This window comes from Sorex fumeus, unplaced genomic scaffold (assembly GCF_029834395.1).
Source record: "Sorex fumeus unplaced genomic scaffold, SorFum_2.1 ptg000086l, whole genome shotgun sequence".
NCBI lineage: Eukaryota > Metazoa > Chordata > Mammalia > Eulipotyphla > Soricidae > Sorex > Sorex fumeus.
Window position 1 is genome coordinate 36,849,796 of NW_026606143.1, and position 12,645 is coordinate 36,862,440.

Below are 12,645 nucleotides of genomic sequence, written 5' to 3' on the forward strand. Positions count from 1 at the left end.
GCCCCTGGTTTCTTTCACCCACCCCAATCGAAGTTATTTCCTGAGCCAACTACAGAAGAGCACCCTCTAGTGGCGTGCAGAACCCATGTCCCCCTTGCTTGAGTGACCCTGTCATGTTCCACCAGGTCATGTTGAATGTGTGGAGATTCTGCTCGCAAACAACACCGACATTGACCAAGAACTGCCTCAGCTTGGAACACCTCTGTATGTGGCCTGCACCTACCAGAAGGTAGAGTGTGTGAAGAAACTTCTAGAACTAGGTAATTCCTAGAAATCTTTTCATTAGCAGTATCTATGAACTATGTTGTTTTTTCCATGGCTTCAGAAAGAAAGTTTTTGTCAAGCTAAACAAAATTCTTTTAAAGATATTTTTTTTGGTTGTTGGTTTGGGGGCACACCTGGCAGTGTGCAGGGGTTCCTTCTGGCTCTGCACTCAAGAATCACTCCTGACGGTGCTCAGGGGACCACCTGGAGTGATAGGGATCGAACCTGGGTCAGTTGCGTGTAAGGCAAGTGCCTATCCGCTGGGCTGTCACTCCTGCCCCGGGTTAAACAAAATTCTGATAGCATTTGCTGTATGACTGCTTAGAACAGAGCTTCTCCCGGGGAATAAGTGTCTGTATTTCTTAGTTCAGGTCCCTCTGCTCTTAATTCCATTCTCTTTGGTGGGTTCGAAAGAGAACAAGAGTTTCTTTCCCATGAGTCCTGAGGACAGGGTGTTGAAATTGCGTTTCATTAGCTCTTTTTGAATGTCATCCTTATCTCAGAACCAGTCTTGATAGTCAAGGAAATGCAGTTCCCAGAGTGGTTTAGCCCTAGATCTCAGTGACACTGTCAGTGCACTTCTCTGGAAACTGAACCGGAACTACAGGGACCGTTTCCTAGAGAATTCTAAGTGTTGGTTACTAGGAAAATACTGGAGAGTGAAAACAACAGACAGTTGCCATGGATCACTTTAAGACTAAACTTGATAAGTTGTTTAATAATTTATTTTTATCCTAAAAGCCATATATAGGAACAGAGTCCAGGAACATTAAAATGTCTTGAAATTTTGTTTGCTTGGGGGCCACACTCAGTGGTGCTCAGAGCTTACTCCTGGCTCTGTGCTCAGGTATCACTCCTGGTGGGACTTGCGGAACCATATGTGTTGATAGGGACTTAACCTTCTTTGTGGGTGCAAGACAAATGCCCTAACCACTGGACGATCTCTCCAGCTCTGAAATTTTTTTTTTTGCTTTGTGGGTGACACCCGGCGATGCTCAGGGGTTACTCCTGGCTCATGCACTCAGGAATTACTCCTGGCGGTGCTCGGGGGACCATATGGGATGCTGGGAACCGAACCTGGGTTGGCCATGTTGGCTGCATGCAAGGCAAACGCCCTACCCACTGTGCTATCGCTCCAGCCCCTCCAGCTCTGAAATTTTACTTTTGTTATATTACCCTAATTTAGTCACTGATACAGAGATACATATGGTATTAAGGACATCTAAGTGAGAATTCTGGGGTATTTGAAATTTGCCGCCCACTCTCTATTCCCTCGAGCAGCTCAGAAATCTATATTTGAACCTTGAATAAGATAAATAATTAATACCCTGATCATCATTACTTGCCCCCAGTCCAAAATAATTACATTTAAAAATCTTCAAATAATTTGACTTTCCAAAGCTCAAAGGGGAACGCAAGCAAAGCCTTTAAAATACGTATATAATGAGGTCAGGGTGATGGTACAAAGGTCTGGGTTGCGTGCTTTGACATCTGGGAATTGCAGTTTTGACACCCAACACCACATTAACCCCTGAATCAGTTTTTTTTTTAAATTTTATTAAATCACCGTGAGATAGTTACAAACTTTCATGTTTGGGTTACAATCACACAATGATCAAACACCCATCCCTCCACCAGTGCACATTCCCCACCACCAATATCCCCGGTATAACCCCCCGTTTCCCACCCTCCCCCTGCCTCCATGGCAGACATTATTCCCCATAATCTCTCTCTACTTTGGGGCATTATGGTTTGCAATACAGACCCTGAGAGGTCATCATGTTTGGTCCTTTATCTACTTTCTGCACACATCTCTCATCCCGACTGGTTCCTCCAGTCATCTTTTTCTTAGTGATCCCTTCTCTATTCCAGCTGCCTTCTCCCCTTTGCTCATGAGGCAGGCTTCCAACTATGGAGCAATCTATCTGTCCCGTGTATCTACTATCCTTAGTGTCAGCCTCATGTTATGTTGTTTTATACTCCACAAATGAGTGCAGTCCTTCTATGTCTGTCCCTCTCTTTCTGACTCATTTCACTTAGCATGATACTCTTCACGTCTATCCATTTATAAGCAAACTTCATGACTTCATCTATCCTGACAGCTGCATAGTATTCCATTGTGTAGATGTACCAAAGTTTCTTTAACCAGTCATTTGTTGTAGGGCTCTTGGGTTGTTTCCAGATTTTGGCTATTGTGAACAGTGCTGCAATGAACATATAGGTACAAATATCATTTCTACTGTGCTTTTTTACATCCTTGGGATACCTGAACCAGTTGTGGCTCAAAAATCAAGCAAATAAAATGATTATGTGTGTTCACGTTTATCATCAAAACATTTTGGACTCAAGTGGCAAAGCACATACCTAGCATGCATGAGACCTTGAGTTTGATCCCAGCCCACACAAATACCACACGCCCCCACAAACACCACCAGATATGGTCCCTATGAAAATACTTTGGAAGGGGCTGGAGAGAGACTACAGAAGGCATACAGCTTGTCCTGTTTGGACCCACATTTGGTCCTTAGCACCGCCAGAGGTCGCTCTTGAGCGCAGAATGAGGAATAGTCCCTGAACACAACAGGGTGGGAGCCAAGTCCACCCCCATGCCGCCCCATTTCTTTTGAAACCCATAGAAGGGCTTGCTGGGGTCCTCAGCTTAAGTCACGTTCCCCGAGAGATGTGACCTATGCCATGACATTTGAGAGGTCCTTTATCTACAGCCCCTATCTCGTGCATCCCCCATTGACATCTGGTGTTGAATTGTGGCCATCTGCTTTGTTAAGGGGCCAGCGTGGATCAGGGCCAGTGGCTGGACACCCCGTTGCATGCCGCCGCGAGGCAGTCCAGTGCAGAAATCGTCCAGCTGCTGCTGGACTATGGAGCTAACCTGACATGCCGAAACGCTCAGGGCAAGAACGCCCTGGATCTAGCGACTCCCAAAAGCAGCGTGGAACAGACGTTGCTGCTCCAGGAAGGTAAGAACTTGGTTTCCACCTGGAAAAGTTGAATTGTGGCTAGCTGTCCTGGCATAATGACAGGATGTACTAGACCCAATACAGCCTGGTGATGTTTGGGAGGGGATTCAGGGAAAAGGAAGAGTCCTGGGTTAGATTACAGGGTGGACACAGAGTATGTGAGAAACCAGACTAAATGGCCAGCGAGGTCGCCTGCTCTCTGCCGCAGAGAGAGGGTGGGCTGTACCCATCAGGCCTCGCTGGGGTTTCCACCCTGGGCCAGCGCAACTGGGGATGCTCTGGATTCCAGCTGCAACCGAGAAACACACTCTGTCCATGCACAAAGAGTGGCATCTGAGCTCGTGTGGGCCACTTGTATGCTTGGGAGAATAGTCAAGACCATCGCACCAGCTTTGTGTTGCTCAGGCGCTGAGCTGAATTCTACACACAGATTAATCTCTCAGCTGAGTTCTACACACAGATTAATCTCCTGAAATTCCTCAGGCTTGAAAGCCCCATGAACTTTAGAGGAACCCCAGCTGCAAAGGGGCGGGGCGGGGTGGGGGGGGGGGGAAACGAGAGACAAAGCAATGGGTTTGAAACGCTTCACATTGTTGCGGAGAAGAACTAGGATTTGAGCCAGGCAGTCTGACTCCAGATTGTACCCCTCAATCCTAACTTTTTCCAAAACAATTTCTCGGGGGTTGGGTTTGACTCCACTCACCAGCTCCAGTTCGTGAGCCATCTGCCCATCCCATATATCTTCTGGAGGGTTCCCCAGTTTAGGGGACTCTAGTTCAGTGCTTCGAGAGCTTTAACCCACACGTAAACCACCTGGGGGACTTGCGCCAGGGCTGGGTCAGTGTCCCAGTGTTCGGAGCTCTGCATGGCCACAGGCTTCTGAGGAAATCTACTGGACTGATCAGCAACCACACTTTAAATACTAACCTCAAGTCTAGAGGATTCCCCAGAGCTCAGGCCTTTGAGGATTATTATTATTATTATTATTATTATTATTATTTTTGGGTCACACCCGGCGATGCACAGGGGAAACTCTTAGCTCTGCATTCAGGAATTACTCCTGGTGGTGCTCGGGGGACCATATGGGATGCTGGGAATCGAACCCAGTTCGGCCACATGCAAGGCAAACGCCCTCCCCGCTGTGTTATCGCTCCAGCCCCAAGAATTATTCTTTCATTTCAACCCCTTGAAAGAATTCCATGCCAGCTCCCATTTTAGAATCACAAGTTCTTTTTCAAGTGTAAGCTGAGAATATGATTTCTTTATATATATATATATTTTATTAGTGAAACACCATGAGGTACAGTTGTAGACTTACAAATTTTTGTGCTTGGGTTTCAGTTATACAGTGATGGAGTATCCATCCCTCCACCGGCGCCCATCCTCCATCACCATGGGTCCCAGCATCCCTCCCACCCCCATCCCCCCATCCCACCCTGCCTCTGTGGCAGGGCATTCCCCTCTGTTCTCTCTCTCCTATTGGGTGTTGTGGTTTGCAAAAGAGGCATTGAGGAGAATATGATTTCTAATAGTTGTCCCACCTTGCGTGTGTGGGGTTTGGGACTTTATCCCTGCCACTTGGGGAGAAGGAAAGAAGAGAGAAAGGGAGAGAGAAAAAGAAATAGAGAAAGAATTGTTTCTAGCGCCACAATCTGCAGATCTCGTAAGCAATGCTTTCTGTTCTCTAGCTTAGTAAATATAACCATTTTGTTCTTGGACAAGGAACAATCAGTCACGTCAGGGTTACACCCGGGCAACTTCTCAGGGCAGACCAAGCCTGATTGATTCCTGCTTTCTAGAGGAGCTGTGCTTGGGTACCTGGTAGACATATTGTCCACACTTGCCTCCCAGGTTCAGAATTAAGATCAAGTGCCTTCCAAGGTGGCTTTCTTTGGTTCTTTTTTAAAAAGTAGTAGGGTTTTTTATTCTCTTTAAAAATTTTTGTTGAATCACCTTAAGACAGACCATTACAAAAGCTGTTCACGACTGGGTTTCAGTTGTACAGTGATCCAACAGCCATCCCTACATCAGTGTATGTTTCCCACCACCCATGTCCCCTATTTCCCTCTCACCATCCTTCAACTCCCACCACCCCCCACAGCCTGTCTCTATGGCAGGCACTTTTCGTCTTTCTCTCTCTCCCCTTTTGTGCATCATGATTTGCAATACAGGTACTAAGAGGTCATCGTGTTTGTTCAGGGTGTTCAGTATTTTTATCAGGAAGGTAAGGTTGGAGTAGCTTTGGGGTATGGCTGTGACTGCTGAGGCTTCCGGATGTACAGGGAGGTGGGAGAGGTAGCCCATCCTGACCCCCAAGAAAACTTGGAGATTTCAGTCACAAAACCTGCATACCCAAATTTTCAAGAGGTTGGTATCTCAGTGAGGTCCATCCTGAGATGGTGGAGTCCGACCAGGGGCATGACGGCAATTTTGGATTGTAGGAGCAAGCGGCTATTGGGGACTCTGCTTGAGTGGGCACTAGGCTGACCCCAACCCCTACCCCTGATTTTCCCTGATCTTGTGTGCATTTGAGATTAATTGCTGCTTTTTATCTCTTTCGAGATTTATTTATGAGTCTCTCTCTGAAGCAAGGCCGATAAACGAGCTTGCATAGCTGAACTGGATATGGTTTGTGGGTATGGCTCCTACATACCTAACTTTTGGCCATTTAATTTCTCGGGAAACTTGGTCTCGAGTTGTTGTGGTCTAGTGCAGTGGCAATTTTGGGTTATCAGGAAGCCTGAAGGTAACATCAGGATGCTGATGCACTCACCTCACAGGTACAGGTACCCAGGTGGCATTCTATCACACAGATGCTCCTTAGCAATCCAAGTGTCACAGGGATGGTGAAGGGATGTCACCACATGATCTGGTTGGGTAACGAAAGTCCTCAGTTCTTGCATGTAATCAGCAAAGAATTGAATGTAACATCTACAAAAAAGTTCCAGAACAAAGCACACAGGGTTATCTAAGCACAGTACATTCTGGAGAGAGGAGTGGGTCGCCCAAGTGCCAGAGCGGACCAGCTATGGCCAAGCAGTATTGTCTTTTAGTGTGGACTTAAGGTGGATTAGGTGGACATACGGCATTGGGGTGAATTCCTGCCTCATTTTCCTGGTCGAGTGTAAAAGGCATCAGTGACTGCTGATAATAATCCATACAATGAGGGTTTGCCTTTGCTGCATATGTCAGGGGGAAGATTGGGAAATAAAAACTTATCCCTCAATGTAACAAGTCCCTCCAAAGGGTTAAGGCCAGTATTAGTATAGTTACCTCTGCCTTTTTTCTAGAAAACCATGGAATTTTCCTCGAGTTCCTGGCTTATGGCTGATCCCTTAGAGTAATGGCATGGCTTAGCCTTATTAACCCAAAGGCCTTCTTTAATAACTACCCCAAAAATGAGCTTGACTAAAAAGAAACAGCCTGAGGCTTATGGCTTAGAGGGTCTGTCCCGGTCTTTCTGGGAGAAGATGCCCTGTTTAATTCTATTGGCTATGATTGGGCCAGAGAGGAACTTGAAGATAACTTGTTGCTCTAGTAAAGATCCCACACCCTAGCCAGACAATAGAACAAACAGTCAGCCAGTGGAACAAAAGGCTGCAGTAGAACCCATTTCCACTCTCATCTCCTTGATCTTCATTACCTTACAAAAAACCATATTACCAGTGATGCATCGCTACCATTTTATGTACATGTGATGCATGTTTTCTGCATGTATCTCAACTGCACATGTTTCTGGTTCTTCCTCATACAAACCTATAACTTTCCTGAAAAATTACTTGAATATTTGTAAGCTATTAATCAAAGATCATTAATAGTCCTTCCTAAATCTTGCTATAATGATTGAAAAAGTGTAAAAGGTTAAAAAATAGTGTTCAAATAAAGCAGTTTAAAAAAACAAAAAAAATGAGCTTGAAACCATTCCTTATAAGGTCCATTGTGGTTCCGTGACCAGAAATGCTGCCCCCCTCATCTTAATCCTCCCCCCCACCCCCACATTCATATCTTTGTCTCTGGTAGTGTTTGATCTAAGATAATCATGATGTCCTTCTAGGACAACTCATAGACCAGGGTTGAATGTTGAAAAAAACTCACAGGATTTGGCATGTTCAGCTGAGAATGTACTCAGTCTTGTTTAATCTGTTTTAGTTCTAAGATGGTAAAAGAATTTTTGAATCCACTGGGGCCCAAATATGGTGGAAGATTTCACTAAAGGGCACACCTTTGAGACCAGAATGAGGAAAGGCAGAGGAAGATGGAAGAGTAGGATAAAGGGAAGTGAGAGTTGAAGGGGTATGAGAGGAGATAGACTAGAGCAGACTCCTCCAGGAGTGCTTGTGGTTGTATGGTTGGATGAAGACAGTTCTGATATAGATGTTGTTTGGCAAGAGTCTGACAACCATGGGTGAGTTTAGGGAACTGAGTCCAACCTAGAAGTTTTGTAAAGGGATTCTTTTTCTGTTGAGGCAAGGAAAACCTGCACATAAGGAACTTCATGCCGTTTCCCCTGCTTCCTGTCCAACAGATCACGTTATAAAATAGTGTTGTGATGAAGTCTACAATTAGATGGCCACTTTTATTGGTTTTCTAGTTCATGTCGGGGCCAGGCTGGATTACAGAAAAAGATGAGTTGCGTATTTCTTAAGCATAACAGGATCAAAAGCAGATCAGATCTTAAGGATAAAGCCAAGGGTGTGTCAGAGGAAAGCTTAGCGATTTGGATTCCCGTCTGGGGGAGATAAAGCCAAGGAGAGGCTGAAAAGAGATCAAGAGTTAGGGTGACCCTCTCACAATGCCATCACGGTCCAAGCCCCACAAGGGGCTCTACTCCTGTGAGGTAAATCACAATGACCCCATCCTCGTGATCCCTGACACAGATGCTCTGGGCCTGGGATTGGGCGCTAATGCCCGAGGTTCCTGGGACGAGATGTGCTGTCTCTCTCATTCCCATCAGGATGCCGCTGCAGGTTGTAACTCAGTGAGAAAAATTGCTTCAAGCTTATGAGAAACAAAACATCAATTTCCAACCAAAATCATTTAAGGTTAGGCTAAAAAACATCCCATTGATCTAGTGCAGCTTGACCACACTTTCATAAGGACTCTCTCCACATACATGCCCCGTATTGATTGATTGAGTTTCAACTTTATTCTGTCTTTTGGAAAATGATTTCATTTGCCCTTTCTATATGTAAAAACTCCTGTCCTTTGCCCTCTCTTATCAAAAAAAAAAATAACCTCAACATGTTTTTTTTTAAATTATTTTTCTTTTTGGGTCACACCCGGCAATGCATAGGGGTTACTCCTGGCTCTGCACTCAGGAATTACTCCTGGCAGTGCTCAAGGGACCATATGGGATGCAGGAAATCGAACCTAGGTTGGCCACATGCAAGGCAAACCCCCTACCGGCTGTGCTATCGCTCCAGCCCCCCACCATGTTTTTTAATCTTTCTGTTCTCACCCATTTTATACACACATAATTTATATATAAATATATATTTTAATATTATATCTATAATTTAATATTTTATACACATATAAAATGGGTGAGAACAGAATTTTCTCCACCTTCCATGCAAGCCCTCTGCTCCCTTTCTAGCCAACACCACAAGTCAAAGATGATTTTCTTTTTAGAACATTATATTTTAGAAGGACTCTGTTCTGATTTGTTTCTTTGGTTTCCAATTAGCAAAACTGACCTGCTGCAGAAGTCAGCAAGGCTTCAGTATTGCAGGTGCAAGATAAGTTAATAAGAAGGTTCCAGTTAGGGGAGGAACATGAGAAACATTTCAGTTGTTTAAACTGAGGTGAAGGTCAAATGTTTTTTGACTGCTCTGTCTGCCTTGTGGGAAGGGAAGGGGTTTGAGTTTATGAGAACCAGCTTGTCCCACAGAACCTGGGGCCTGGGTGAAGTTGTCTGCTTTCAGCATCCTTCCCAGGGACCAAAAACATGCACATAAGAGAAAACGCCAAGTAACCCAGTTGATTTCCTGACCTCAGTTGCCCATAAGGAACCAAGTTTGACAGAGTCTCAGGGGCCAATTGTCAGTGTGAATTTTGTGTAGTGAAGGTGCTATAGATGGTGGGAGGAATATAAAAAAAATGGGTCATGAGCAGAAATAAGGAGACAGTCATGGAGCTCAGAGTCTGGCAGGAGAAACAAGATGGGTTATTTCGTTACTTCTTCAGGCTTCAGTATCCAGGGCAAGAGGTTTAGGATAAGTTATCAACATTCTCAGAACAGGCTGGGCTTTTGTGCCACATCATATGCTGAAAAGATAATGAAAAGCAAAACTTTTCTTCGAGTGTTCAGACACAAGGCAAAGAGACCAACTCAATACGAGTAGGAGAGGCAGGAGAGAAAAGGACAGAAGGGTCCACCCAGAAGAGAGGAAAGCACAGATGACCTCAACCAGCAGGCACTCTGTGTGTGGTCATCTGAACCAGGGCACCAGACAACACGGAGATGTGGCCAGGATGTCACTGTGTAGACCAGTTGGGTGATGATTCCTGTGTTTCATCAGCAAACAATTAAAGATCTCACACACTCACACCAGTTCCACAGCAACAAATCAGGCGGTTCTTTAAGCATTGGACATTCCAGAGAGGGGAGTGTGTCGACCCCGCAAATTGTAGCTGACATCCCTTTAAGCATAGAACGCTCCAAAGATTAGAAGTGGGTTCACTGTGGGAATTGGAGCTGACCCACACTGCCCAAGCACTACTGTTTCCTAGTAGAGTCTGAGGGTGAATCAGGTGATTGCGTCACACTGGGGAGCGAGTTTAGGTGGGCCTTAGGTGAATAGTTCACACATGTGGATTATATAATCAAATTGCTTATCCATAATGTGTACAGAAAAGTCCTCTACAGGGGACAAAACCCACAAAGATAATCATACTATAAAGAGTTGTTAAATGAGGTGAGTGAACTGAGGCTATATTGGGCCTGTCTGCACATTTTCTGGGCTGGGAGGGTCTTGTTACTCTTTGTCCTTCACTCTTATCAGGGGTTTCTGGGGCTCAATTACATTCCTATTAGGCCCAAGACAACTCCCCCGATCCTTGGCCTTGTCTCACTCTTATGATCTCATCTCATTTTCTGCCTCTAAAACACCCCCCAATTCCTCTAATAGCAGTAATCCCGGTGTTATCTGGCTATGGGCACCTGCAACCACCATTTCTCACGGGCTGTAGGATTTTCTTGAAGAGGAAACTTTGTGGATCCACTTGAAGAGATCTCTCTTCAAAAGTCAGGTTAGGAAAGAATGGAACATTCCAAATGGCCCTGGATAGAAGCATTCCCCCCTAGAAGCCCATTCAGTCTACTCAATCCTGTTTTCAATGCTTCAAAACTTATCCTTCTTGAGAACTCAAAGCCATTCTAAGCCCTGGGCATGATGACTCTTTACTGTTTTCTCAGTCAGTCTGGTGCATGCAGTAAATAAATGAAGCAAATTCCCTTTGGACCATATACTGCGTTCCTAATCTGTCTCTGGTTAGCCTTCTTCTAGATAGGTAAGGGAGTTATCATCCCTATAATACAATTACTAATTACTCTCGCAGACTTCAAGAAACATGGCCCCACCCAAAGAGGCTATTTGGGATCCTATGTGTCTTTAGAGTCTAGTTCTTGACTAATTTCTACATAGTTCAAGCCTCTCTTAAACATCTAGGGAGCTTCAACCTCTTCTCTGCCCTCACATTGCCCCTCCACCACCAACCCCAACCCCATACAGTGGACCCACACTATTTTTCTTCCTTCCTCAGGCCCACCTACTCTTTCCAAGCTCTGCCGCCTGTGCGTCCGGAAGTGCTTGGGTCGACCATGCCATCAAACGGTCTGCCAACTCTGTCTGCCAGAGCCACTGGAAAGATTCCTTCTGTATCAGTAGTATCAACTCTCCATTGGAAGAAACGTGGAAATAATCAGTTGTAACCTAGTGTAGATGCCTAAGAGACTCTCAGTATCTTCATTTGAGCTAAGTCAATTAGAAGAAATCTTTGGTGAATGGGTAGGTTAATGTTCTCATTAAGCAAAAGGCAACCAGAAATGTTTTTTTTAGCTCTTATTGTTAAGAAATTTCAAAACTAAACCTGTGAAGTAGGGTGAAAATAAGAAGTGATTTTTGATGATTTCTTATCTTTAGTTGTATAAACATCAATATTCTGAATATTGTGGAGGAATGTGCAAATCTGGGTGAATAAGATCATGATGAATGTTAAGTATTCTGAGATGGGTTTCTGATTTAGTTTTGTCCTCCTTACCCTTTCTTTCCTTCTATGAATAAATCTCTGCTATTATTTGATTGCCCTGCCTTTTTATGTATATCAAAAGCTAAATACTTTAAAATCACAGTGAATCGATGCCTCCAGTGACTGATGTCCTAGTTCATAAGAGAGATATGGGGAGATATGAGCTCACCCAGAGACTGGAATCTCTTGCTCATCACCTCTGGTGGGTATTTAATGGATTTATTTTTGCCTATTGCTGGTACTGGTGGGAGTGTGGGCACACCAAACAGTACAAGGGATGGAACCCAGGGCCTCACATGTAAAAGAACAGATGAAAAGCCTGTGTTCTATTTTTTGTTCCACACCCAGGCCCTAAAGAGAATTATAAGGATCACTGTTATGGTTCAGTGACTATAGTAATTTTAGTATAGTATATTTTATATTTATATATTATATTATATATTATATATAAGATATATTTTTATATCTATACTAAATATAATATATATTTAGTATAGTTATTTTGTTTCAAAAGAGCATTTTTTGTTTCTAATGATTATAAAATTAGTTTCAGGACTCTGTTTCCCTCTCTTCTCCCCAAGTTTTCTGAATCTTTCTCAACTGGGCACAATTTCCCCCTACCTCTAACCCTCCATGTAAGGATATTTGACAAAGTTTGAAGACATCTTTGGTTCTAACACTGGGGATTGCTACTGACATTTAGTCGAAGGAGATCAGAGATGCAGAAAAATCATCGTACAATGCACAGAGGAGTTTCACAACCAAGAATTCCCTGGCCAAAATAGTCACTACGTGCTTAGGTTGACAAACACTATTGTAATCTGTACCAAATGGCTTTTGAGCACCTGTAGGGTAATTGGTTGACATGTGCTGTGTGGAGAGAGATACACCCTAAGTAGGAAATATGTACCACATTTATTTGTTTGTTTGGGGTCTGGTGTTCAGCTTGTCCTTTTCCTTGTGGGACCAAGAAGTGATTGGTGGGGTCCTATTTTAGGGAAAAGAGATATTAACATTCAATTCTCAGTTGAAAATTGCTTATAGAATATTGAAATTGTCCAAACCTTTAGTAAAAAGGTAAAGGTAAAGGCCCTCCCGTTGTTCGTCGATTTGCTTGAGCGGGCCCAGTAACGTCTCCATTGGAGACTTTGTT

General features: G+C 44.1%; 1 protein-coding gene across 2 annotated transcripts in view; it reads left to right on the forward strand.

The window, feature by feature from the left end:
• Positions 1 to 11,540, forward strand: part of ASB11 (ankyrin repeat and SOCS box containing 11) — a 34,713-nt gene extending 23,173 nt beyond the window's left edge. For both annotated transcript variants that reach the window (XM_056131249.1, XM_056131250.1), the window contains exons 5-7: positions 126 to 260; positions 3,051 to 3,242; positions 11,007 to 11,540. In XM_056131249.1, the coding sequence (XP_055987224.1) occupies positions 126 to 260; positions 3,051 to 3,242; positions 11,007 to 11,131 (452 nt within the window). In that variant the 3' untranslated portion in view covers positions 11,132 to 11,540. The remainder of the gene's footprint in view (positions 1 to 125; positions 261 to 3,050; positions 3,243 to 11,006) is intronic.
• The last annotated feature ends 1,105 nt before the right edge of the window (positions 11,541 to 12,645 follow it).